Here is a 24,747-nt window from a genome sequence, read left to right as displayed (position 1 = left end):
TTGGGCACAAAATTAAAAAAAATTCTAAGAAACTATAACATGCGATTCTTTATGAGTCCAAGAAAAAATGCGCAATTCTATGGAACATGATTTTTCAAGTAACATAGGTCCGAAAGTTACCTGCAAAATTTGATAGACTTTATTGGCGGTGAGGGGGCACCGATGTGGTGTCGGTTAATAATACTTTACGAGTATGTTCGTAATTTTGTAAGATTTAACTATAGTAGGTTTAGGGTTCATAATATATTGTACATTGGTTAGTAGTGGAGGTATTTATAATAACTTGGGAGGGATATACGTCTACTAGGAATATTATAAACCTACTTGTTTGTAATCTCAAAGATAAAAAAGAAGCTAATGACTATCTTGCTCTTAGCTTTTTTAAGCTAGGTTTAGACCTTTCCCTTCTTGTTGAGGAAGGAAATGTTCGAAACCAGTAACTACTTGAGGGGTTGGTGGGGCTTGTTTATTGTCGCTCTTTATTCAAAGCTATTGATCGTCTATGCGCGAACTTAGTTTTTTATTTCTAATTTGAGTTATTTGGGTTTGTTTTTAGTATTGGGTTGTGTGTAACTTGTTCTAGGGGAACTAGGGTTTTGTAAGGGAGCGTATAAATACATAAGTTTATGGTGTTAGTCTTTGTGTGTGATCAAAGTATTTGAGGGTTTTATCTCCATGATTTTGAAATACTATGTGAGAGAGAGACTCAATCAAACCACCAAACATGGGTTTGAATATTTGTTTGAGTAAAGAAACTTCGGGCTCCATCTAACAACTTATATATATTGTCTGTTGGGCTTGAGCTTTAGGCCCAGGCAATTGCTTTTCTATATTTTATTTTATTTTATTTCTGTTTTGGATTTATAATCACGTGCATGGATGATGGAAAGGGCTATATACCAACTCGTGGGTGCCCAACATTAAATTTGAGGATTTATGAAAATTACAAATTGACACTTAACTAACAAAATCATGGCCACACTCACCGTCACCTTGCATGCTTAAATACTTTGATAACGGTAATATATACCTTACTGCTGGTTAGCTATTTAATTAGCCTATGATTAAGACCCAAACCCAAAAAGATCTCAAATCGAAAGTGGAGAGGGATCTACATCTATCATTAATTTTCAATTCAAATAAAGGGGGGGTCACATTATATATCATAATCTAGGCGACAAGGAACATGGCTTCTTTTTTATGAGCCCACTATGGGTAGCAAGGTAACATGGCTTCTCATGACTTTGATGGATTTGATTGGAGTTTGGATTTTGGAGAATTGGTCTAATCTAAATTGCAGCTTCATTAACTTTTCTTTTTTTCTATATTATGAGACTTGTTATCCAGACTCTAAAAAAGTCATACTATATGCATGATAATTTTTCGAGAATGTGAATAATGACGATAAGTACTAAACCCCAAGACGGTTAATCCTATATAAGAATCGTTTTGGACACTAAGCAAAGAATCAACACCAAAAGTATGAGTAACCTGATAAATAGTATTTTTTGTGTAACGAAATATGAAAATCCCTAATAGAAAAGAGAAATTATATTAACGACGGAACTTTGCTTATTGAGGATCATACTAAACTTGTAGTATCTTCAATGAAACTCATTTCATTATTCATTGCGATTGAAATTAAGGCAGGCCACCAACTGCCAAGTTACGTTTCGTTTTCAAGTAGTTAAAAATGTTTTGAGGTAGTTAAAAATGTTTTGAGTTAGTTGGATGTATATAGGGCGGGCGGGAAGCTTATTAGTGGGTTTGCCGCTATTGCTTCATTTTCTTTGTTTGGTTAATGTGTCATTTTGGGTAAACTCAACACCCCATTTAATTAATTAAGTAATATTATTAGGAGCTTACAACTCTAAGCAATTATTATTACAAGTAACCGCCGAACCAAACCATTTCGTAAACATGAGCTTCTGTCTTTTTTGCTTCTTTTCCTGGTCTTAGGCAGAGCAGATATGAGAACGATAAGCCATTTGGTAATTAATTTCCTAAAAACTAAGTACGGATGTGGAATTTTAAATCCATTTGGGTTTTGTGGGCAATGTGATGAGTATTTTACAAGCAAAAACGTCTACACTCTACAGCAAGGACCTTGTTTTGAGGCATAAAGCAAGTGCATATTCCAATTTTCATTGTGCCCAACAATTTTTCAGAGCTCCCAAGATTGACTTTTTGTAGGGGAAAAAGGTAAATAAAAAAGTCTGTGTTCTTCACGCAATACAATGTACCTAATTAATCAATCGGGTCAATGTGCCATGAATACTGAAGTCAAGTGGTAGCGTCAAAGTGAAAATATAGTAATGTGTGGAAAAAGAGAAAAACTTAGTTACGACGGGATAGTGCGATTTTGGTATTTCAGCAAATAATATTATGTTATGCGGAATTATTAATACGTTTGTTATAATGTTATTAGCAAAAGATAGTAAAATAATATTATTCTCATTTTATGTAAGTATTTCTTGTGAAAAAAGGGTTTGGTAAGAAATAGATAGTGACAAGTCAGTTATTAGTTTCGTCATATTATGTTGTATGTATGTATGTATGGTGGTGATTTTGCAACTTGTAAGAGTTGTGCTAATAGAGCAATGCATGGCTAATGATCATGGTAGGGGCCGTAGGGTTTAGGACATCATTGCATCTGGCTTTGGAAAACAAATAAGTTTAGAATAAATTGAGATTTCTAAGTCAAGTGATTCTTTAGTGTCACACAATAGTTTTGTATCGATTTATATTCTAAATTTATAACGTATTAACCAAGTAGTCTGCTACATGCAAACCCAATTAAGGCCTAATCAGTTGACCCTACCCCTCTTGGCCAATTAATTTCCCTTAGCTCCTTATGCCCATTTTTCCAGCTTTGACTCCCTTGAGATAATTACCCATAACAAGGGGTGGGTGGGTAGGAGGTGTGAAGAATTTTTAGTGACAAAGTAATAAGTTTGACCCTATGAGCCTAGAAGTGGTTGTTTATAGGGTTGGTCGCTGGCATTTTTCTTCCTTTAGTTACTTAGACTAGGAAAAATTTAAGGAGATTCACTATTATACCAAATCTATGGGCCCAAATTATAAAAATACCTCATATAAAATGGATTTTAGAAACACACCCAAAGCCTATTTACAACATAACAAAGAGACTTTTAACTTCTTATAAATTACAAAACTGCCATCAATTTCTTAAAACAAGCCCAATCCCAAAATCTCATAAAAATACCCAAAACACTCAATAGGACATCAAAGTAATTTAATAATCAATATTAAATTCAATAAGGCCAGCTATTATTTTTGAATTTTTTTTATAGGAATTCAATGGTGTATGGTTTATTTATAACATTAGTGCTAAGAATGGGTATATCACTAAATATCTCAAAAATCTATTGCACCTGTTATGAATTCATGTTCAAATTATGAAAATTTGGTGTATAAAAGTTTTTGAATTCAATGTATAATAAACTAAACTAATTAAGATTTTGTGTTATTGAATGAGCTCACAACATGATTAATCCCTTGAGTTGACTCCTTTACCTAATTTCTGACTATGAATTGATAGCATAACGTGATGAAAATATACTTAATTAAAAATATATATTTAAAAAGAAAACATATCGCATCTCATACATTGTATCATGGTAGGGGCCGTAGGGTTTAGGGCATCATTGCATCTGGTTTCGGAAAACGAATAAGTTTAGAATAAATTGAGATTTCTAAGTCAAGTAATTCTTTTGTGTCATACAATAGTTTTGTATCGAAATATTAATTTTATACTCTAAATTTGTAACGTATTAACCAAGTAGTCTGCTACAGGCAAACCCAATTAAGGCCTAATCAGTTGACCCTACCCCTCTTGACCAATTAGTTTCCTTTAGCTCCTTATGCCCATTTTTCCAGCTTTGACTCCCTTGAGATAATTACCCATAACAAGGGGTGGGTGGGTAGGAGGTGTGAAGAATTTTTAGTGACAAAGTAAAAAGTTTGACCCTGTGAGCCTAGAAGTGGTTGTTTATAGGGTTGGTTGCTGACATTTTTCTTCCTTTAGTTACTTAGACTATGAAAAATCTATTGGACCTGCTACGAATTCATGTTCAGATTATGAAAATTTGGTGTATAAAAGTTTTTGAACTCAATGTATAATAAACTAAACTAACTAAGATTTTGTATATTGAATGAGCTCACGTCATGATTAATCCCTTGAATTGACTCCTTTACATAATTTCTAACTCTGAATTGATAACATAACGTGATAAAAATATATTTAATTAAAAAGAAAACATATGGCATCTCATACATTGTATCTCATTCCCATAGACTAATATGTACTTTTGTCACCCAAGTAAACCCCACCATTAAACAATAAGCATATCTTAACGTATCCTAGTGATTAGAAATATACTTGCTTTGTGTACCCAACTAGCTAGATGCCATGATGGAAATCGGGGTAGCTAGAATTTGCCCTGTCATCAGGCCCGCAAATATATATATATATATATATTTGCGTCGCAGATGTGATTGGTGTAGGACCTATGATCCGCACATCCACTAGAACTATTTAGCTTAAAATATTATATATTATCTCCATGCGTCCATAATTTTTTTTTCTTACGAAGTTGGGTCCGATCATTGTACCTACTGCGAAAAGTTCGGTCTCGTCTCATAGAATCCTGCTCTTGGTGAAAAGACTTGTTATCTCTAATATGTTAAGAGTCATTTCATGCAATTGTAGTCATTTTTCATCTAATTTTATTAAAACACATTTAAGTACAAGTAAACGTTATTAGTGTAGCAAATCCGTCCCCTTCTTGATAAAATATCAATATACTTAATAATGCATAGTGGTGGTAAAAAATCACTTAATTATTAATCTCTTGTAATATATTATAAAATATATGACATAGCAATGCAATTGCTGTAATTAGATTAGCAATGGTCCTTTCAGTTGAAGATGAAAAATCTAGTAGAAGTAATTTTGAAATTTTAACCCCTTCATACTAAGAATCCTAACTCCGTCACTAGTGATATTGAATCAAGGGATATTTAGTGATATACCCATTTCTAGCACTAATATTATAAATAAACCCTACACAATTGAATTCCTATAAACAAACCCAAAAAAAACCCAAAAAATGATAGCTAGCCTTATTGAATTTAATATTGATTATTAAATTACTTTGATGCCCTATTGAGTGCTTTGGGTATTTTTATGAGATTTTGGGGTTGGGCTTGTTTTAAGAAATTAATGGCAGTTTTGTAATTTATAAGAAGTTAAAAGCTTTTTTGTTATGTTGTAAATGGGCTTTGGGTGTGTTTCTAAAGTCCATTTTATATAGGGTATTTTTATAATTTGGGCCATATATTGGGTATAATAGTGAATCTCCCTTGAATCAATTCTTTTATGATCACTTGATCAGAAAAGAAAAAAATTATGATCACTTGGGTTATTGCTTGTCATTTTCATCACGTGAAACAACTCTAACATTAATCCACCGACAGAAGGAGCTGGCCTTGAAAAAAAAAAAAAAAAATTCTTATTGCTCCTAAAGCACACATTGGCTACAACTATTAACAATATCCCCTCCAAACAGTGGAGCACAAAAATAGGCATAATTCCAGCACTAAAGACTAAACATGAGGAAGCTGCCTATGGACCCCTTTGAATTATGTTAGGACCCATAATTTTAATCCTGGTCACAATTGGACCTAATTAAAATAAAATTTAAAAAATAAACCCACCCAGTTGTTCTTGTTGTTCCATAATTTTTGGACGTATTATCTTTCAGAATAGTCCCTTTCTTTCTCCACTAGTACGGTTACACAGCGTCACTTCACTTTCTTGCTTCACCTAATTCTATTTATTTATTTTAAATAACATTATTATACTGGTGGAAATTAGGAGGCACGTGGCGGAGAGCCCTCTGGGCCACGTGTTAGGACAGCACCGTTGGCTTTACCGATAAAAATTAAGCGCCGCTGCCCACGTGTATGAGGTCTGATTGGATGTCACGTGATAATAGTTATATTTACACGCATTGAATAGAAGGAGCGCAGCGTGGCACTGTAAAAAAAAAAGTTGTTTTCTTAGGCTGTCACACACACGGGCATAGTTATTTTCTGCCACCGACCGTAATTTAATTGAAAAGTGGATCTGTTTTCACCTAACCCTAAATATTTTGATATGTAGACAACGAAATAAGGATTTAAAATAATTGATGTTACGTGAAAAAGGGAAGATTGAGCAGGAGGGGAAGAATAAATGGTTTGTCTAGAAGCATGAATGGGAAATTATCATAACTCATGCTTGTTAGGTTAGTTTAATAGTAAAAGTTGTACTCGGGAACAACGATCGTAATACTGTGACGTGGTGTTATCAATTTATCTATGTAATTCATTGTATTATAATATTTGAATTAATAATATTATATAAAAATTTATTCGGTTTAACAAAATTTGAACTAAAAAGAATTCATTGTGATAAAATGAGGTATTTTGACTGTTTTTCATGATTGAGTAAAATTCTTAACCAGGGATTATAATTGGTCGTCGTCAAATTATGGCAATCATAAAGACAAGTACTGGAGGTATATAACTCCGGCCTAGAGAAGGTTCGTCCCTCATATTAAATGAGAATTGAATTTATCATGTAGTGACCTCCATCCCTATGTATCATTTCATTTTGTTTGATATGATATTTGTTGTTGATGATAAAAAGATAATCACTGAGGAACGATCTATTAGTGTAGTGGTTTAAAGTAAATATTCCTCCAATGAAAGATCATGAGTTCGAGTCCTAGCATTCGTATAATGTGTGTGAATTTAATTTATATATTATCGCCCATCTTAATAGGAAATGATCTAAATAAAAAAAAAACCGAACAATATATAAGTTATCTCAGTTTATTCTTTAATCTAGGAAGATAATGCCTTTTTATTGTATTTTAAAAAATTTCAGCTGTAGGAACCGAAAAATAATGTCACCCCTTGAATTTTTCAACAATTTTAAAAACATACAAATATAAAATTGCAACCACAATACTCTAAGAATCCCTCTATTCATGATTTCACTTGCTATATATTGATGAAGGAAAAAAAACAGTGTGTAAACCTTTGTCACTCTACTTTATGGCCTGACTTTCAGCAATTACACGGCATTAAACAACCAAAATCCTATTAGAAAAAGGAGACCAGCATAAAGTAGAGACTAAGATGCTTTCTTGACTAAATCATTAGCGTCATCTTTTTCGTGATGGTCCATTCCTTTTGGCTAATGGTCACTATAACATGTTATATATATATATATTTCATACCTTATACATAAATTTAGCATACGTAGGTATATCAATTTATAAAGTACGCGTGGAGTCAACTTTCCTTATCACAAACTCATGCGTGTGTATTTTTCTTTTAAAATATACAAGCAAGATTAGGGGTCGGGAATCAAATACAATACTTTCAAGTGTTGGGATAAACAACACTTCTTCTAATCACTTCAGTCGTAAATCTCTTATCACAAGTTTATATAATTTTTATAAACTCCTAACTAATTACTCTCTTCAAATTAATTTGGATTGGCTAGTTGATATAAAGTCATATATATTTGGCCAAAAAAATTTAAAAAAGAAGTTGATAGATTCGTCGGTCATACAAATCAATCCAAAAGCTAGGAATATAGAAAAGTGAATAACAATAGTGTAAGTACCTCCAATGCTATCACATTCAGTGTCGAATAAAAAGTCAATCCATCTCATATGCCCATGCTCTACCCATTTATTAAGACCCATGTCGTTCTCATTTACCTCCCCATGTTCACCCAATTTATATCACATCCAGAGACTAGACCTAATTATTCCTTTTTCTTTCACGTAAGTGTAAGGTTTATCTGAAATTTAGGAATGACATGACATCTTTCACGAGTGTTCAAAACCCATTAAATAGAGTTTTTGCATGTTCAGGAAAAGAAAAACAGGTTTTGCATTTCCAACTATGAATGTGGGTTTCTTGTTATAGTTATCGTCTTTAAACTTCAATGGCACGTGTATTTACATTACAAGTAATAAGAAAGAAGAAAAGAAATAATTTCCATTCATGACTTTTTTGAAAACGAAATCTCGTTGATATTCTCGAATAATATGAAAAAAATTGTCAAAACCAATTTAAAATGTGAGAAACTTACTTGTTCAAAATAACAAAAAAATGAATTGAGTCGAATTATAAATAAATCACATACTACCACGTCATTTGTTGAATAAAAAATATATATATATATATTTTTTTTAAAGGTAAGTTTTTTAAGCCCATTCCATTCCCGTCTAAGTCCATGTGCGTTGCAGGTGGGCCAACCCAGAGATCCAATCGCCATAAACAAAACCTTAATCACTTGCACAGAAAGCTATTAACCAATAATAATAACTCGCGGTTGAAGCAGCTCGATCAGAGTAAACTAAACGTGAGTTGAATTAGCGGTAAAAGTAGGACCGCCCTGTAGCCTTAAATTGCTACGCTTTCCTTTTCTTCTACTGGTATGACTGCCATTTGCGAGCACCTGAAATTGAAAACCAAACCAACGACGGTTAAAGCCAAGCTAAGCCAAACCAACCCATCTCTCATTCTCTCTCTCTCTAAGCCTCTTTTTAAGCCTCTTGACATGAATTCACAGCACCGGCAACGGAAACACAGAGCCGCCGGAAACTGACCCAGATACCAAAACGACATCGCTTGGACTCTGACGCATTGTAGCACTTGAAAATGGTACAAGAGAATTATGGTGAACAAGCAGAGATGGAGAGCTCTGGAGGCCGTTCGGTTGTGGTCGGAGTGAAGCTGGACGCCAAGAGCAGAGAGCTGCTTACTTGGGCTCTGGTCAAAGTGGCTCAGCCTGGTGACCGTGTGATTGCTCTGCATGTTCTTGGGAAAAATGGTGAGTGAAATTTAAGTGAAAGATTTTTGCTTTTCTTTGTTTTTTTAAAACTAACTGGTTTTGATGAATTGGGTATGTGTAGAAATTGTGGATCAAGATGGGAAGTCGTCGCTTCTTTCCCTCGTCAAAGCGTTCGACTCTGTTCTTGCCGTCTATGAAGGTTTCTGCAACTTGAAACAGGTTCATTTCTCGCAAATTTTTGTTCTTTTATTCGTTGGGATTTTGTTGTCCTTTTGTATATTTTGTTATATCCTCTGGTTGTTTGCTTAGAAAAAGAAAGAGTGAAAGCACGAATCATATTTTCTTTTATGTTTTCCACTACTTGAGAAGTTAAAGTTTCAAAACAATTAAGCCAAGTTTTGCGTCAGTCTCAGTGCATTGGAGAGTTTCATCATTTTTTCAGTGGCCTAACAGAAAGTTAAAAAGTTGGGATTTTGGTTGAACATTTACAGGTGGATCTCAAGCTTAAAATCTGCAGAGGAGCATCAGTCAAAAAATTTTTAGTCAGGGAAGCAAATTCTTATACTGCAAGTAAGGTTATAGTGGGGACTGCTCAGAACCACCATAAAATCCGGTCATCGACCACCGTTGCCAAGTACTGTGCTAAGAAACTGTCCAAGGATTGTGGGGTTCTTGCTGTAAATAATGGGAAAGTTGTGTTTAACAGAGAGGGCTCTCAAACAACTTATTGTGACCCCCAAGGTATTTAGATTTTTTTTCTTCTTCTAATTTTGGGGTGCTTTCTATGGTTTTTATTGTTTAATTTGTTTATAGCTGTAGTGGATGGGGTTCTAAGTTGCGTGCTTGTTTTCAGGAAGTGAAGACCGTCGCCGAAATGGTTTGCTCACTGCATTTCACCGATCACTGCATAAGTCTTCCAAAGTACTAAATGAAGGCAGTGACAGTGTGGCCTTGAAGGACACATATGGTCCGGTCGATTGTCAAAAATTGGAGCAGGGATTTGCTAAACTCTTTTTGGAATCTTCTGAGACTGTTGCAAAACAGAAATGCTCAATATGTTCACGGCCCTCTGTGGATAATTCTTGTCACCAGTCTGCAGTGGAGTCTTCTGCGGATGATGGTGAAGATAGATCTATGGCTATAGTGCCAGTACAGAAAGAAGAGGAAGCAGCAGCAAGTTCTATTTCTATGTTGATCAGAGAATTACCTGAAGCGAGACCTGGTTGGCCACTGCTTCGACGGGCTGTATTACCAGACCAGCAAATTTCAGAGAGGTCTCTGGTGCGGAAGATCTCAGTAGTTCAGTGGGCAATGCAGTTGCCCAGTAGGCAGCCTTCAGCCACCTCCAATTTTGATGATAGAAGAAGTACTTGTGATCCAGGTGAAGATCAACCTTTTTGTTTGAATGGAGAAAGTGGTGCAATTGTTGCGGTGGGTAGTGAGGCAGTGACTGCCCCACCTTCACCAGACCACAGTTCAAAAGGCCTGCCTAAAGAATTGGAGGGTTTGCATGAGAAGTACTCGGCTACTTGCAGATTGTTCACCTACAAGGAACTTCAGTCAGCAACATCATATTTCTTGGCTGGTATGTTGTCCACACAGTTCATATGCCAAATATCCTGCTCATTTTCCCATTTGTATTTATGTGGTTTATTCAAGAAAACTTTTTTCTTTCTTTCTGTAATCCCAGAAAACTTCATTGGGAGAGGCGGTAGCAGTCAAGTTTATAGAGGCTGCCTTCCTGACGGCAAAGAGCTTGCTGTGAAAATCTTAAAACCATCTGAAGATGTATTGAAGGAGTTTGTTTTGGAAATAGAGATTATTACTACCTTAAACCACAATAACATTATTTCCCTTTTGGGGTTCTGTTTTGAGGATAACAATCTTCTCTTGGTTTATGATTTCTTATCAAGAGGAAGCCTTGAAGAGAATCTCCATGGTACATACTATATATGTCTCTGGCTTTAGACATTACTTGAAGAGATTTGTGTTTCTGTTCAAATTCTACTTTAATTTACAACTTTTTTGATTTTTATCGTATTAGGAAGTAAGAAGGATCCGCTTACATTTGGTTGGAATGAGAGATATAAGGTTGCTGTTGGTGTAGCTGAGGCCTTGGATTATCTGCACACCAGCAGTGCTCAACCTGTAATCCACAGGGATGTCAAGTCATCCAATATTCTACTATCTGATGATTTTGAGCCACAGGTACCTGATCATTTTGTTGCTTTCAAATTTGCAGTTTTTTTCTTCTTCAAATGGTCAGTGATTTATACTATTTCTACATGGTTTTTTCAGCTCTCTGATTTTGGACTGGCAAAATGGGCATCAACCTCCTCTTCACATATAACATGCACTGATGTTGCAGGCACCTTTGGGTTTGTAACTTCATCTCACAGCTTTTTGGCTTTCATCTTCTATCTGTAGACTTCTGTTTTTCTACAAAGATGAATAAAATTTCAAATTGTAAATACTGCTTAGGAAAACAATGTAAATTATGGCATGCTGATTAGTTAATAACATTATTGCATTTTAATGCAGCTACTTGGCTCCTGAATACTTTATGTATGGCAAAGTAAACGACAAGATTGACGTATATGCATTCGGTGTCGTACTCCTTGAGCTTCTTTCTGGAAGAAAGCCTATAAGCAGTGACTATCCAAAAGGCCATGAGAGCCTGGTCATGTGGGTATGTCCCGCTTTTCCAATAAGGTTTAGCAGTACTCTTTGTACCTCTTGACGTTGTCTTCTGATAGAAAGTTGAATTATTGAAATGTATTGTCCAGGCCAAGCCAATTCTAAGCGGTGGGAAGGTGTCTCAACTATTAGATCCGTGCTTAAGCAATGACTACAACCAGGACCAGATAGAGAGAATGGTTTTAGCAGCCACTCTTTGTATAAGACATGCCCCACGAGCTAGGCCCCAAATGAGCTTTGTAAGTTGGATGTGATGGCTTCATAGCATGCAACTAATATATCTGAATAAACTTTAACAAAATTATATCCGTTCTTTCTGAGCACAGATTGTGAAGCTCCTTCAAGGTGATGCAGATGCGATTAAGTGGGCAAGGCTACAAGTTCATGCTCTGGAGGAATCCGATGTGCTCGAGGACGAAGCATGTCCACGTTCGAATCTGCAGTCTCACCTTAACCTTGCACTGCTAGATGTGGAGGATGACTCACTCTCCATGAGCAGCATTGAGCAAAGTGTCTCTTTAGAGGACTACCTGAAAGGCCGGTGGAGCCGCTCATCAAGCTTTGACTAATCAACAATTTTACTGGCACAATGCTCTAGTAATTTCACTTCCCATTTGCGTGATTCATTTGTATATTAATCCCCCTCAAGAAAAAGAAAAAGAAAAGGAAAACTAAAAACAATGGTTTTCACATCTTCTCCAAGTGGTTGGCTTATAGTTATAGATGGGTTTAGGATGAGAGGTTGTTTCTGTGTGTGCCCTCCTCCTTCCCTAACAGTCATAAAACTAGTCCTTGTTTATTGGGCTGGTTTTCCTTTTACATGTTTTTTGGTTTTCTTTTTTCGTTTGTCTTAAGAGTGTCAGTTTACTTCTTGGTCTCAATTAGACCACAAGAGTTGGACACTGTTGTAATGTTGAAAGATGTAATTCTGGGTGGTTTTTCATTTTGCTGAGAGTGAGCACAAGCCTGAAATATGAGTGATTCTGCTTACGTTTGTCTACATGTGGCCTTGAAAACCTAGTAGATGTCTCAAATTCGAATATCTTATTTCGATTCTAAAAGTACAGTGCTCATAAATGTGAAATAAGAAATGGGATATACAAATGCAAGTCATTATCCTCCCTCCAACTCGGTAAATTTGCTTTCTCCTTCAAAATTACTTTGTTGTCAGATTGCTTTCCACTGGACCACACTATATCCATCAGCATCCTCACATGGTGAAAAGCCCTTTATGCCACTAAAGTCATGAGGGTCTCCCCTACACCTCACAACCTACCAACAGAACCACCATTTCTATGGACCAAGTTTTTGGTCAGAATTCATGGCAAGTCAACCAGTCTTCTTCCCATCCATGAACCTCTCACCGACACTTCAGACCCATTTTGGTCATTTCCACTACAGTACTCATAAATTTCACTAGCATAGCAAGAGTACTTTTTTTAATTTTTTGTTGTTGGGTCGAAAGGGAAACTTCATTGAAGGGAAAACAATCCCCGTTTGGTTCATGGGAATGGAGGCTTGGCAATGAGAATTCAATTGCTTTCTCATGTTTGGTAAGTACAGACATGGGAAATAGTTGTCTGGCACATGGGAAAGTAGGGGGGAAAGTGAAGCCCTCCTCTCAACTTGAGTTTTGTTTTCCCTCTTCATGGGAAAGTTTGGGAAAATGAGCCAACATTCAATGCATAATTTTCATGACTATTTTGTCCCCATTAACAATTTAGAATTACAATGTATCATTAAATGCATACTTTTTTTATTTGATTTAATATGGGTATAATTGTAAAATTATATATAAATTTGTTTTCCATTCCTACTCAAAACAAACATGGGAAAAAAAAAAGTGAAATCTCCTCAAACGTCGGAAATGAATCTTTCATTCCCATTTCTTAGGAAATGAATCTTTCATTCCCATTCCTTAGGAAATGACATGGGAATTGATTTCCCCTCAAATCCATTCCGTGAACAAAACGAGGTAAATAGCCATGAAAAGGAGAGAGATAACACAAAAAAACAAAGAAAAAAAAGCAATTCCAACTCACTCACTATTTACTAGCTAAAATAACTTATTTTATAGGAGTTCTTAAGATGAAGCTCTCTTTAATTTAGCCAGACATTGAAATACTAGAAAATATTTTATAACCAAAACTCACTATCGTTTCCTTCTTTATTGCATAATGGGAAGTTTTGAATTTTGTAATGTATAAGTGAATTTAAGTAGATATGAGCTTAGTCAAGTTGGTTAGAGCGGATGTGCTTCCCACTCTGCACATGAGTTTGAATCTTCTTTTTCGTATTTTAGATTATATTAAAGTAGAATATCGCTTGTATAAAAATAAAAAAAATTAAAAACCCTGTGCTATTGCTCCTCACATGATTTACATTACGGATGACCGTAGTAAAACATTTTTTTACGTAAGAGTGGGTTGAAATTTGTCAAACTCAAAGACGATGAAAATCATTTGGGTATTAGTGGATCTTTTGTATCTTAAACGCGTATCTTGTCAAATTATTGACTCATTTATTTTACATAAATGATAATCAAATTATAATTGGAAAATATTTAAAAGATTTGTCAGTCAAGATTCAAAGAATGGGTTTGGTAAAAAAAAAAAAAAAATTATACACCTCTAACACGTACGTACCATTTGAAAACTGAAACATAAGAACGACATGTCGTCTTATTTCGTAAACTGAAAAAAACCTTTACATCGGTTTCAAAGTGTGAACGCGAGAAAAAACTGCCCACCCAAAAACAAAAAGAAAAAAAGCCGATCCAATTTGGATTGAACCCAAACAAAAGAAACGCAAAGTCGCGCAAGAAATTCAAAGAAGAAGAAGAGCAGAGCCAAGAAACCCAAGAAGAAGCCAAAGAAGGAACCCAAGATCTGCCTTCCATGGACCTGCCTCAGTACCTTCACCACCACCCAAGGTACGCTACTTCTAATCCCTACCCAGCCGACCCCCCGAATCTCCCAAACTATCCTCACCGCCACCACAACAACCACCACTACAACCACCACCACCACCACCACCAGCAACCACCACCACAAATCCAACCACCGCCGCCTCCACCTCCACCACTACCCCCAACGTCATCATATCACCCCCTGCCTCCACCTCCACCACCGCCGCCCCATCCCTACAACCCCAGCCAGCCCCAATTGCCCTTTGAATCCGAACATTCTAGAACCTTTCATTCTCTTCACGACTTCCCTGTCTCCTCGCCCCGTGTCTCCAGCCGAGTCACTCTTGATGCCGAGCGCCATCGCCATCAACGATTGCCCCAATTTGATCTTCCCTACCTCGAAAAGAATCCCGATTCTTGGGACCCTTCGAGGGCTTATCTTGATTTTGAGCGTGATCGTGAATTGCTTAAACCCCAGTTTAGGCTTGAATCAGAGGGTAGTGGTAGTGCTAGGTTTAGAGGCGAGTACAATGAACAACTGCTCCGGGATCAGCGGCCGGGCGACGATGAGTATAATAATCGTCGCCGAGCTCGTGTAGAACCCAATTCTGAAATTGCTTATCGCGAATTGGGGTTTGTGTCGAATCAAAATTCGAATAATTTGAATTCGAATAATTTGGATTTTGATTCGAAATCCGGAGGTTACGATGGCAGGTATGATGAGTTGATGAGGAGTGGTGGTGGTAGGAGGGATGAAGTGTATGAGAATACTCAGAGATGGGTTCATCATGACAGACAAGCTAGTAGAGAGTTATATGATCCGTTCGAGGTTGATGAGACTAATGGAGGTCGGAATGTTTCAGGGAATCGGGAGTATTATGGTTCGGAAACAGGAAGAGGTAGTAGTAATAATAGGAGGAAGCAGATTCAGAAGAAGAGTGCTTTGCTCCGGCTGCAAATGGCGAAACCTAGTCACAAGCATTACTCTGCTTATTTTGATAATTCTGGCTCTAGTTCCCACAGAGGGAAAGGACATTATGAGTATTCGGATCGTGAGATGGATGAAGAAGAGAGAGGTGGGAGCCCTTTGGAACTTGATGTATCATTTAAATCGAATTCCCTAGTGGCGAAGACTGTTGGGAATAGGAATTTTAAGAGAGATTCAGTGTTTGACAGGGATTTTTCAAGTTCGCAACTTACTAAACTCAGTGAGGATGCTGTACATTTGGATAGCTCTGTAGTTGTTGAGGATATGACATCCAATTCAGACAAGGACCCGCGACTGTTGGAAGAGGAAGTGACTACTTCTGGTGTTGAGAGTAGGTGTGATATCGATTCACAGCCGTGTTCTAATGTGACTGATGATTCGTTTGGAAAGAGTGAAGTGGAAAGGGCTTCAAAAAGCAAGGTTTTACAAAGAGATGGTAAAAGTGCTGGTTCTTGTCAAATGCCCTCTCACAAGGTTTCTAAGAAGAAAAAAGTGGCAAAGAAAGTAGTGAAAAAGATCATAAATCCTCAACCACTGCCAAAAAATAAGATTGATGAACCTGGGGTAGCAGATAGCTTTATTTGTAGACCATCTGCAGCCTTTGGGGTTGACAAGGACGAAACCTCTTCTTTTGCTGATCCTTGTTCAAACGATGTGCATGCATTGCCTGTAAATAAAAAAGTAGATGGCTCTTCCCTGAACATGTTATCAGATGAGCATGGCACTGAAGCCAACTCTTGTAGTAAGAGTACTGGGAGCAACTCAACTTCAAAATTGGGTTCTTCGAATCATGAAGGATTTAACATTGATCAGGGTCCTCTGACTGTAGATACTTCTGTCCAGGGCTTGCTTAAGATTTCAAATTTTAGCAACAATGTAACTGATTCACTTAGGGTAGCTAGTTGTCCTGAAACTGATGGTGTTATAGATGTCAGCAAACAGATTTGTCACAGTGGTAACAGTTTATCGCTTGATAATGTCATTCGAAAAGAATCATCAGAGGCCATGCTGTCTGTAGAAGGCAATGCCAATTCTGGTTTTTTAAGTTCAGAGAAAATTATGATGCATGACGACATTATGAATGCAAATGGTTCAGGCCATGGTACAGAAACCACCTTGGATATTGAGAGTGGGAGAAATGTGTTGCATCAGGAAATAATTGTTCACGACATTGGCACTGTGGATGCCATCAATGAGAAAGTTTGTAAATATCAGTTCCCCACATCACTTCAAATTGGTTTTGTGGAAGAACTTCCAAAGGGTATATCTTCAGCAGAAAGCAGCATGACTGTTGGTTTGTCAAGTTCGGGGGAGACCTTAGCTGTTTGCTCCAATTCTGGTGGAGGTACCACCTGGGATTCTGACAAAGTTTGTACTAATTATGATGAGAATATTATTGGTAAGCAACCATCTGCAGATGGTGCCTCTAGATCATTTGGAATTTGTGCCACACAAAGATCTCCAGATATTACAAAGTCAGTTGGAGATAGTAAGAGTGTTACTCATAAGAATAAAAAGAAGAGAAAAGTTAGGACTCGGTTAGACTCGTCAAGGGCTTCCAACACTTGTGCAGAGCCTATAAATGTTTCCGTCAACAAAAATTCTGTGGATACAACAGTAAGTTCATCCCTGAAGGATGCTAGTCATGCAGAAGTTTCTGTTTTTGGTGTTGGAAAGTTAGATATTGGCTCACAACCTGTTAATGATGGGGTAACTGTTATTCATGGGAAAAGCTCAGTAGATGGGTTTTGTGAGACTAAGTTATCAACTAGAAGTGATGTTAACTGTGATCCCAATGAGACTTCACCGAAGTATATAAAGAAGAGAAAGTTATCTGCCTCTCATTTAGTATTGACTACATCTCAAACCAATGATGGACCTGCAGATAAATCTACATTTTATACAGAATGTACAGATGCACCTTTGAAGTCTAATGGTAATCCAACACAAGAAGAAGACGAAGTTGCTGCTTCCAGCACAGGTCTTCTCCTTGCTACTGCTAATTTAATGCCTTCTCAAGAAGGAAGCGCTGTATTTCTCAAGGATAATTTAGCAGGAGTATTATCTGATGCTGTAGCTGCAGCTAGGGATGCCTTTACTAATGATGGTATGAAGTCTGAGCACCAAGGTGTGGACTCCTGTTCAATTTATGAAGAGTCAGTTCCAGATACACTATTCCTTTGTCCATCACAATTGAGAAATGAGCAGAAAGAGGCAGGTACTCAAGTTATGGTCATAAATAATCATCACCTTGACATTATGGACATAGAAAGCAATCGTGAAGAAAATTTTGATATAGTTGCAACAGACGAGCAAGTTATTATACACGGTGAGACTGCTTTATGCAGAGTTTCTTCAGAAGTCGAGCCTCCAGAGTTAGGTTATAAATTTTCCTGCACAGATATGGAATCAGATTATGTCTCTGTGAAAGATTCATTGCCGCTTGCTTCAAATCGTCTGCTGTTGTGCGCCAATGACAATGAAGTATCCACCACTAACTCTAATGAAGGGGTGGAGTCTGTGCCTGATACACTATCAGATACAGGTTCTCCAGAAACTTCAACTGATGTCCCTGGCGTGCAGATGCGAACTTGTAGTCCATCAGTTATTAAAATTTCTGATGGAAAAGATTGTGGTGATGACCAGAAATTAGGTTTGAAGTCTGTGGTTGAAGTTGGTTGCAGTGCATCTGCTCGAAATTCATTATCAGAGTGTACCAAATCTAATTTAACATCACATCCTGTAACTGAAGGTGGTCAATCAGTCATGGGGAAGACAGTAGCTTTGCCATTGCAGGATATCAAAAAGACAGCTCATGGTTTGAATCTCGTAACTGCTGAATCACGGGTGAAGAATCAGTTGGGTCAAGCTACTCATAGGATTGTTCCAGGTCATTCATATTCTGTGTTTTCTACCTCAAAGAAGACTGGCTCGTCAACTCATATGGCAAAACCTCGGACTTGGCATCGAAATGGTAATGCATCTGCATCTTCTCTTCCTGCAAGTATGCCTTTCTCGAGTACTGTTCCACCCCAAAGGAATTTACCACAAAAAGATGGAAAACTTCAGAGTAATTCTTATGTGCGTAAAGGCAACAGCCTTGTTAGAAAACCAGTTCCAGTTGCTGCTCTACCTCAAAGCTCTCATGGGTTTAGCTCAGCTGTTTATCGGTTGAACTCTTTAGGTATAGATGGGTTGAAGAAGAATGCAGGATCTGAAAGTAGGGTTGATGTTAAAAACCCTCCAAGTCTCATGAGAACGGGAGAAATGAATGCTCCTTTTGATAGGCCCAGACCCCCGTTGCCCAATGGAGCCAAATTATCTACTTGTGATGCCATCTCTTTGGGGGTTCGTACATCATCCCAATTGGCTGAGCCACTTCTTAGTGGTGAAAATACGTCAGATCCTATGAATTGTTTGGAAACTAAAGATGCAAAAATTGTTGTCAATGACTCACTGGTAACTTCTGAAACTCAGGAAAATCATAGTGGTCCATTCAACAGTTTGGAAAACCAGACGGAACTACATGATGGAAATTCGGCGCCTTCAAATACGAAGAATATTGTCTATGTAAAGCGCAAGTTAAATCAGTTGGTTGCATCTTCCAGTCCTTGTGACCTTCCTGTCCACAATACTGATAAGATCCAACACTCATCCTTTGACGGCTACTACAAGAGGCGCAAAAATCAGCTAATTAGGACATCTTCAGAAGGTCATGCTAAACAGGCAGTTATCACGTCTAATGACAATTTAAACTCACAGGTGCAAAAGGTTCCTAAGATTGTCCCCAGCAGAATATATGGCAAGAAGCGATCACAAAAGGGTATGCTATTAGAACTTTTTCAATGAGGTGTTCTCCTTGCAATAATATTCTTTTACACTGATAGGTGGCATCAACCAATATTTTGAAATGCATTTTCTGGATCTGGGCAAAAGTAGCTTTGATCAATTTCATTTATTGATTACTGCCAACTGTTATGCATCTGAATGTTTTTCTCTTTCCTTAATGTTGTCCTCTTCCAACTTTGTTAAATGTATTTAAGCTTCCTTTTTTTTTGCAACCTTTTCCAACTTAAGTTCTTTTCATGCTTCACATTTCAGTGATGATATCATTTTACAAATTTGACATTCTCGTATGGTAACCCCTTCCGTGTTTTATAATCATATTACCTCTGGCATGATAAAATCAAGTGGGGTTTCTATTTTCAGTTATTGCAAAGACAAGTAAAACTGGAAAACACTCTTTGGTGTGGACGCCACGTGGTACACAGTCATCGAACAATGATGGTGATTCATTTGACCATCAGAAGGTATTGCCTCACCTGTTTCCTTGGAAAAGAGCAAGACACTGGAGGACTTCCATGCAAAGTCAGGCTTCCAACTTCAAATATAGTTCCGCATCAACAATCAGGTATGCTATATTTTTTTTTCTTGCTTTGAAGCTGCATTTAGTTTTAATCACATTTGGATATGTTGCTTAAGCAGATCAAATATTAATCTCTTCTTTCAGTAAAAAACTGCTGCTGTCAAGAAGGCGGGATACTGTATACACTAGGTCAACCCATGGATTTTCACTTAGAATGTACAAAGTATTAAGTGTTGGTGGGTCCAGTTTAAAATGGTCAAAATCCATTGAAAATCGCTCAAAGAAAGCTAATGAGGTTAGTTTTGCTATATACGAACAGGCAGGCTATTATTTTTCCCTTCAAAGTTATCCCCTTTCTTTTAAGTCAAGTAATGGTTGCCAAGTCAGAAACCGTTTTTTCCCTCTCCATATTAATTATTTGTATTAACATTGTCTAGGAAGCTACACGTGCTGTTGCTGCAGTAGAGAAGAAGAAAAGAGAACACAGTGGTGCTGCTTGCGTTAGTTCTGGGTCTAAATTTAGAAATAATATATCGGGTAAGTCAGTTCATAGTGTAGTGAGCCTTATGATAATTCTGATGTCTCAGATGCATGAGCAGTTCTTGCTTTTTGTATTGCATATGGTGTGCACCTTCAATATGTCGTTTCTCAAAGGATGTTTACTTGATTATTAAGTATCTCATGATATGGCAGGAAAACGTATATTCCGCATTGGTTCTGTCCGTTACAAAATGGATCCTTCAAGGCGAACACTTCAGAGAATTTCAGGTGGACTTAATTTAGCTGCATATTGAATGCCCTACTCATCTTTTTGTGCTTCATATAGAAGGAGCTTTGTTTACTTTTTTCTTTTTCTGGACATTGGATCTGGTCACTACATGTTCTTAAGTTTCAACCTTTTTTCCCCTTACGATTAGATAGTCACATCTAGTTCCCGAGTGACTGGGAAGTGGGAAGAGAGGGACTTTTTTTCTTTCTTCATATCTTTGGGATTTATAACTTTGGGCTGATGATGTGCCCCTGGTTGCTGACTAGTTTGGAACTGCTGATTTCTATTGCGACAAGATTTTGACATTATTTTGCAGGTTAAATGTATAGTTTATCAGCATGTGCCTACACACTGTACTCTGTTTTTTGTTTTCTTGTTTGAATTATATTTAGCTGTATGTCCAGAGTCCGAGAAATATTTCTAAGCTGATTGACCTTTTAGGTGTTTTCTTTTTCAAAGCCTTCTTTTTTCTCTCAGTTTGGGATATGTACACTCTATTCTGATAATATCTTATCAGCAAATTTGTCATACAGTCTTCACTCATGCTGTGTGTAGATGACGAATCATCAAGCTCTGCTGTGCTCAATCCAGAAAAAGATGCCAAGAGATCTTATGTTCCAAGGAGATTGGTGATCGGCAATGATGAGTAAGTTGCTTTAGTCTATGCTTTGAAATAGAGTACATAGATTGCTGCAATTAATACGAGCAAATGTGAATGCCAGTTGATTGTGTTGACGTAGAAACCTCCAAGTTATAGTTACTCTCCTCTTAAGCTTTTAAGTTGTCAAATATAAATGCATTTCCATTTTGGCAGATATGTGCGGATTGGCAATGGTAATCAGCTTATCAGAAATCCGAAGAAACGAACTCGCATATTGGCTAGTGAAAGAGTTCGATGGAGTTTGCACACTGCCAGACTGCGGTTGGCAAAAAAGCGGAAGTACTGTCAGTTTTTTACGAGATTTGGGAAGTGCAACAAGGATGATGGAAAATGCCCCTATATTCATGATCCCTCTAAAATTGCAGTCTGCACAAAGTTTCTGAAGGGGTTGTGTTCCAATCCCAACTGCAAGTTGACTCATAAGGTTTACCATGTGATAGGACTTCACGTGATCTACAGCAGATCTTTATACTTCTTTTCCGATATTTTACCTTCTTTTTTTTCTCTATTTATATTTATCTTCATGCAGGTCATTCCAGAAAGAATGCAGGACTGTTCTTACTTTTTGCAAGGTGCATTCTGGTAACATTGTGCTATTTAAGGTATTAATGGAAATGAAAAATTCTAACAGGTTTCCTGGCAGGTTTGTGCTCCAATGAAAGTTGTCCTTACAGACATGTAAATGTGAATCCAAAGGCATCTACTTGTGAAGGATTTCTTAAGGGATATTGTGCTGACGGGAATGAGGTAATGTTTTATTATATACAGCTTTCTTTTTGTTTGTTTTGATCTTTATATTGGTTTGAATCTGTGACTCATCTCTCTTGTTAGTACGAAGGCTAATCTGTTAGTTTAATTTGTGCATGTGGCATGTGGGGATGCATATTGATTATGTGGGAAAGGAATTTTCAAACATTCCTTTCCCACATTCATTTGGACATGCCATAGGAAAAACTGGTTGGGGTGTATGGGAAGATAGTGGAATGGTTGATGGAAGAGGAGAGTAGAAAGTTAACTGTAGTAGACGCATCAAGCATGCATATTGATTTTGTGGGAAAGAAATTTTTGAACACTCATTTGGACGTATGGTTCAATGAATACATCATCCTTTTTATTAAGGATGTTTTGGGAATAGGATAGGTGGATTTGTTGAGTATAATTTGTTAAATTATAGATATGTGGAAAATAGGTGCATTTCTCGTATATTAGGTTTTCACCCTCTCTCTCTCTCTCTCTCTCTCTCTCTCTCTCTCTCTCTCTCTCTCTCTCAACAAAAAACATACACTAATGTTGGAATAAGTAAAATAGAATATATATATCTCCCTCACAGTGCCGGAAGAAGCACAGCTATGTCTGCCCGTCTTTTGAAGCAACTGGAACCTGTCCTCAAGGTCCTAAATGCAAGCTTCACCACCCCAGAAACCGAACAAAGGGAAAGAAAAGGAAACGAACAAGAGAACAAAAAAATGCTTGGGGCCGTTACTTTGTATCCAAGGATATCAATTTTTCTGAGCCGAGAGCAGTGTCTGGAAAGCACTGTGCACAAAATGGTGATGACATATTTGATGATGGAAGGGCTGCTGATTTCATTAGCATTGATGCTAGTGATGAGGAGGCTGGAGAAAGCAACGATCCAATAAATGAGCAAGCTGCATCGTGCGACAGTGATTCCTCTGAATTAGAATTAGATGATCTTGATGAGCTAATTAAACCGGTTCGTTTACTGGATAGGAGTCCGAAGACAAACATCTTGTAACAGTGGCAGCTGAAGAGGGACGGCACACAAGCTATATGCCATGGAGTAATTAGTTTCCATGGAGTAATTAGTTTGTTGTAAATGTGGTTCGAGTAAATACTGGAAGAAATTAGGAGGCAGATCCGGGAGAATCCTTTGTACACCATAGCCCAGCGGATATTTTAGCCAATTCATCAGTTTCAGATGTATTAGTTATAGATTTTTTGTTTCTTCACTAAGAAATTGAGATTTTTTTATAAATTTCCTTGTACATTGTATACTGTAAATTTACAAGTGTTAAAATGAGATTGTTTTCAATGCGAGTTTTCCCCTGAGCCTGAATTTTTTTCTGAATGTTGGAGGAGTTGAGAATTATTGTGGAGCTTCTGCGTAATTAGTTAATAATTCATTTTGGATAAAACAAAACTGAAAGTGAATATGTGATATGGCTGCTAATTGCCTGTTCATTTTTACCCCACGCAACTCAATCTTATCCTCATAAATACGCGGAACATCATCATTGCCTATTGGCCTTCCGTATTTCCCAAAAATTTGGTACCCAAAAGCAACATCATTACATAAAAACAAAACTACATAAAAGATTGAGAAATTTGGGCCACAGGGCAATTATAGCTCCCTGCATTCAGCCATGGCAGCAACTTCCTCTTCTATGGCTTTGGCAAAGTTTTCCATGTTGGGTTATGTTGGAGGAGGGAGGAAAGAAGTGGGAAAGAGAAGGGGGTTTTCCATATCAGCAGCTCAGCAGCCAGAAGTCCAAGAACCACAAGAGGTGGAGGTGCAGGAAGGGAAAGGGTTGAAAAAGGAGAAAATAAAGCCAAAAGGAACCACACCAAGGCCAGTGGAAAAACAAGTGAATGTGCAGAGCAAGAACATGGGCAGAGAATATGGAGGGGATTGGCTTAGCAGTGTGACGAGGCATGTGAGGATCTATGCAGCTTACATTGACCCAGAAACCTGTGCTTTTGATCAGACACAGATGGATAAGCTCACCATTATCCTGGACCCCACCAAGGAGTTTGTGTGGACTTCTGAGACCTGCAATAAGGTCTACTCCTACTTCCAAGAGCTTGTAGATCACTATGAGGTAAATTTAAGTCCCATGACTACTTTTTTTCTTTATACAAAGTAAGTTAGGAGAGGAGCGAATTCAACCAATAATCTCGGATGCAGGAGTAAATACTTTTAATCACTAATCTCGGATGCAGGAGTAAATACTTTTAATCACTTAAATTATGAGCCCCTTCCCCATAACTACCATCTACATCTTGAAAAGCAAGACTTAAATCTTGAATTGCACACAAAACCCATATTCCTCTTAAATCTTGAATTGTTTCTAGCGTTGAAGGTTCTGTTCCTTGTTGAGGCATTTATATTATTTGGTGTGAAAATCAGGGTGCCCCATTGACAGAATACACTCTGCGTCTGATTGGTTCGGATATAGAGCACTACATAAGGAAGCTGCTATATGATGGAGAAATTAAATACAACATGGATGCAAGAGTCCTCAACTTCAGCATGGGCAAGCCTCGCATTATGTTCAATAACAATGATATCCAACCTCAGGATGTACAATGATAAGATCCAAGCTGACTGGCTGGAGAAAGAAAATGTATATTTTATATTAGACTGTCGTATGATAACGGCTTCCCTTCTATCTGTTCTTAATCATTGAAGGTTAACTTTTATGGAGAAAAAGAAAAATATACGTCTGACTTCGAGAG

At 37.4% G+C, this 24,747-nt stretch overlaps 3 protein-coding genes across 6 annotated transcripts; all 3 read left to right on the top strand.

The window, feature by feature from the left end:
- The first annotated feature begins 8,390 nt into the window (after positions 1-8,390).
- Positions 8,391-12,578, top strand: LOC117633968 (probable receptor-like serine/threonine-protein kinase At5g57670). The gene is made up of 10 exons (XM_034367847.1): positions 8,391-8,920; positions 9,003-9,100; positions 9,373-9,622; positions 9,735-10,466; positions 10,572-10,820; positions 10,926-11,089; positions 11,180-11,259; positions 11,423-11,570; positions 11,668-11,817; positions 11,905-12,578. The coding sequence occupies exons 1-10, from the start codon at positions 8,749-8,751 to the stop codon at positions 12,145-12,147; spliced, it is 2,286 nt and encodes a 761-aa protein (XP_034223738.1). The 5' UTR covers positions 8,391-8,748; the 3' UTR covers positions 12,148-12,578.
- A 1,705-nt stretch (positions 12,579-14,283) lies between these two features.
- On the top strand, positions 14,284-23,328 carry LOC117614595 (uncharacterized protein At1g21580). Of its 4 annotated transcripts, none has more exons than XM_034343460.1 (10): positions 14,284-17,189; positions 17,226-19,297; positions 19,684-19,885; positions 19,985-20,135; positions 20,278-20,377; positions 20,534-20,608; positions 21,165-21,255; positions 21,424-21,842; positions 21,914-22,017; positions 22,601-23,328. In XM_034343460.1, exons 1-10 carry the CDS (start codon positions 14,476-14,478, stop codon positions 23,024-23,026), a joined length of 6,354 nt encoding a protein of 2,117 aa, XP_034199351.1. In that variant the 5' UTR covers positions 14,284-14,475; the 3' UTR covers positions 23,027-23,328. The 4 variants fall into 4 exon arrangements, with proteins under 4 accessions (XP_034199351.1, XP_034199352.1, XP_034199350.1 ...); XM_034343461.1 differs by having other exon boundaries at positions 14,284-19,297; positions 21,424-21,694; positions 21,800-21,842; XM_034343459.1 differs by having other exon boundaries at positions 14,284-19,297.
- A 160-nt stretch (positions 23,329-23,488) lies between these two features.
- On the top strand, positions 23,489-24,738 carry LOC117614597 (NAD(P)H-quinone oxidoreductase subunit M, chloroplastic). Its single transcript, XM_034343466.1, has 2 exons — positions 23,489-24,110; positions 24,419-24,738. The coding sequence occupies exons 1-2, from the start codon at positions 23,655-23,657 to the stop codon at positions 24,599-24,601; spliced, it is 639 nt and encodes a 212-aa protein (XP_034199357.1). The 5' UTR covers positions 23,489-23,654; the 3' UTR covers positions 24,602-24,738.
- The last annotated feature ends 9 nt before the right edge of the window (positions 24,739-24,747 follow it).

This window comes from Prunus dulcis, chromosome 1 (assembly GCF_902201215.1).
Source record: "Prunus dulcis chromosome 1, ALMONDv2, whole genome shotgun sequence".
NCBI lineage: Eukaryota > Viridiplantae > Streptophyta > Magnoliopsida > Rosales > Rosaceae > Prunus > Prunus dulcis.
This window is presented reverse-complemented; position numbering and strand designations above follow the sequence as displayed.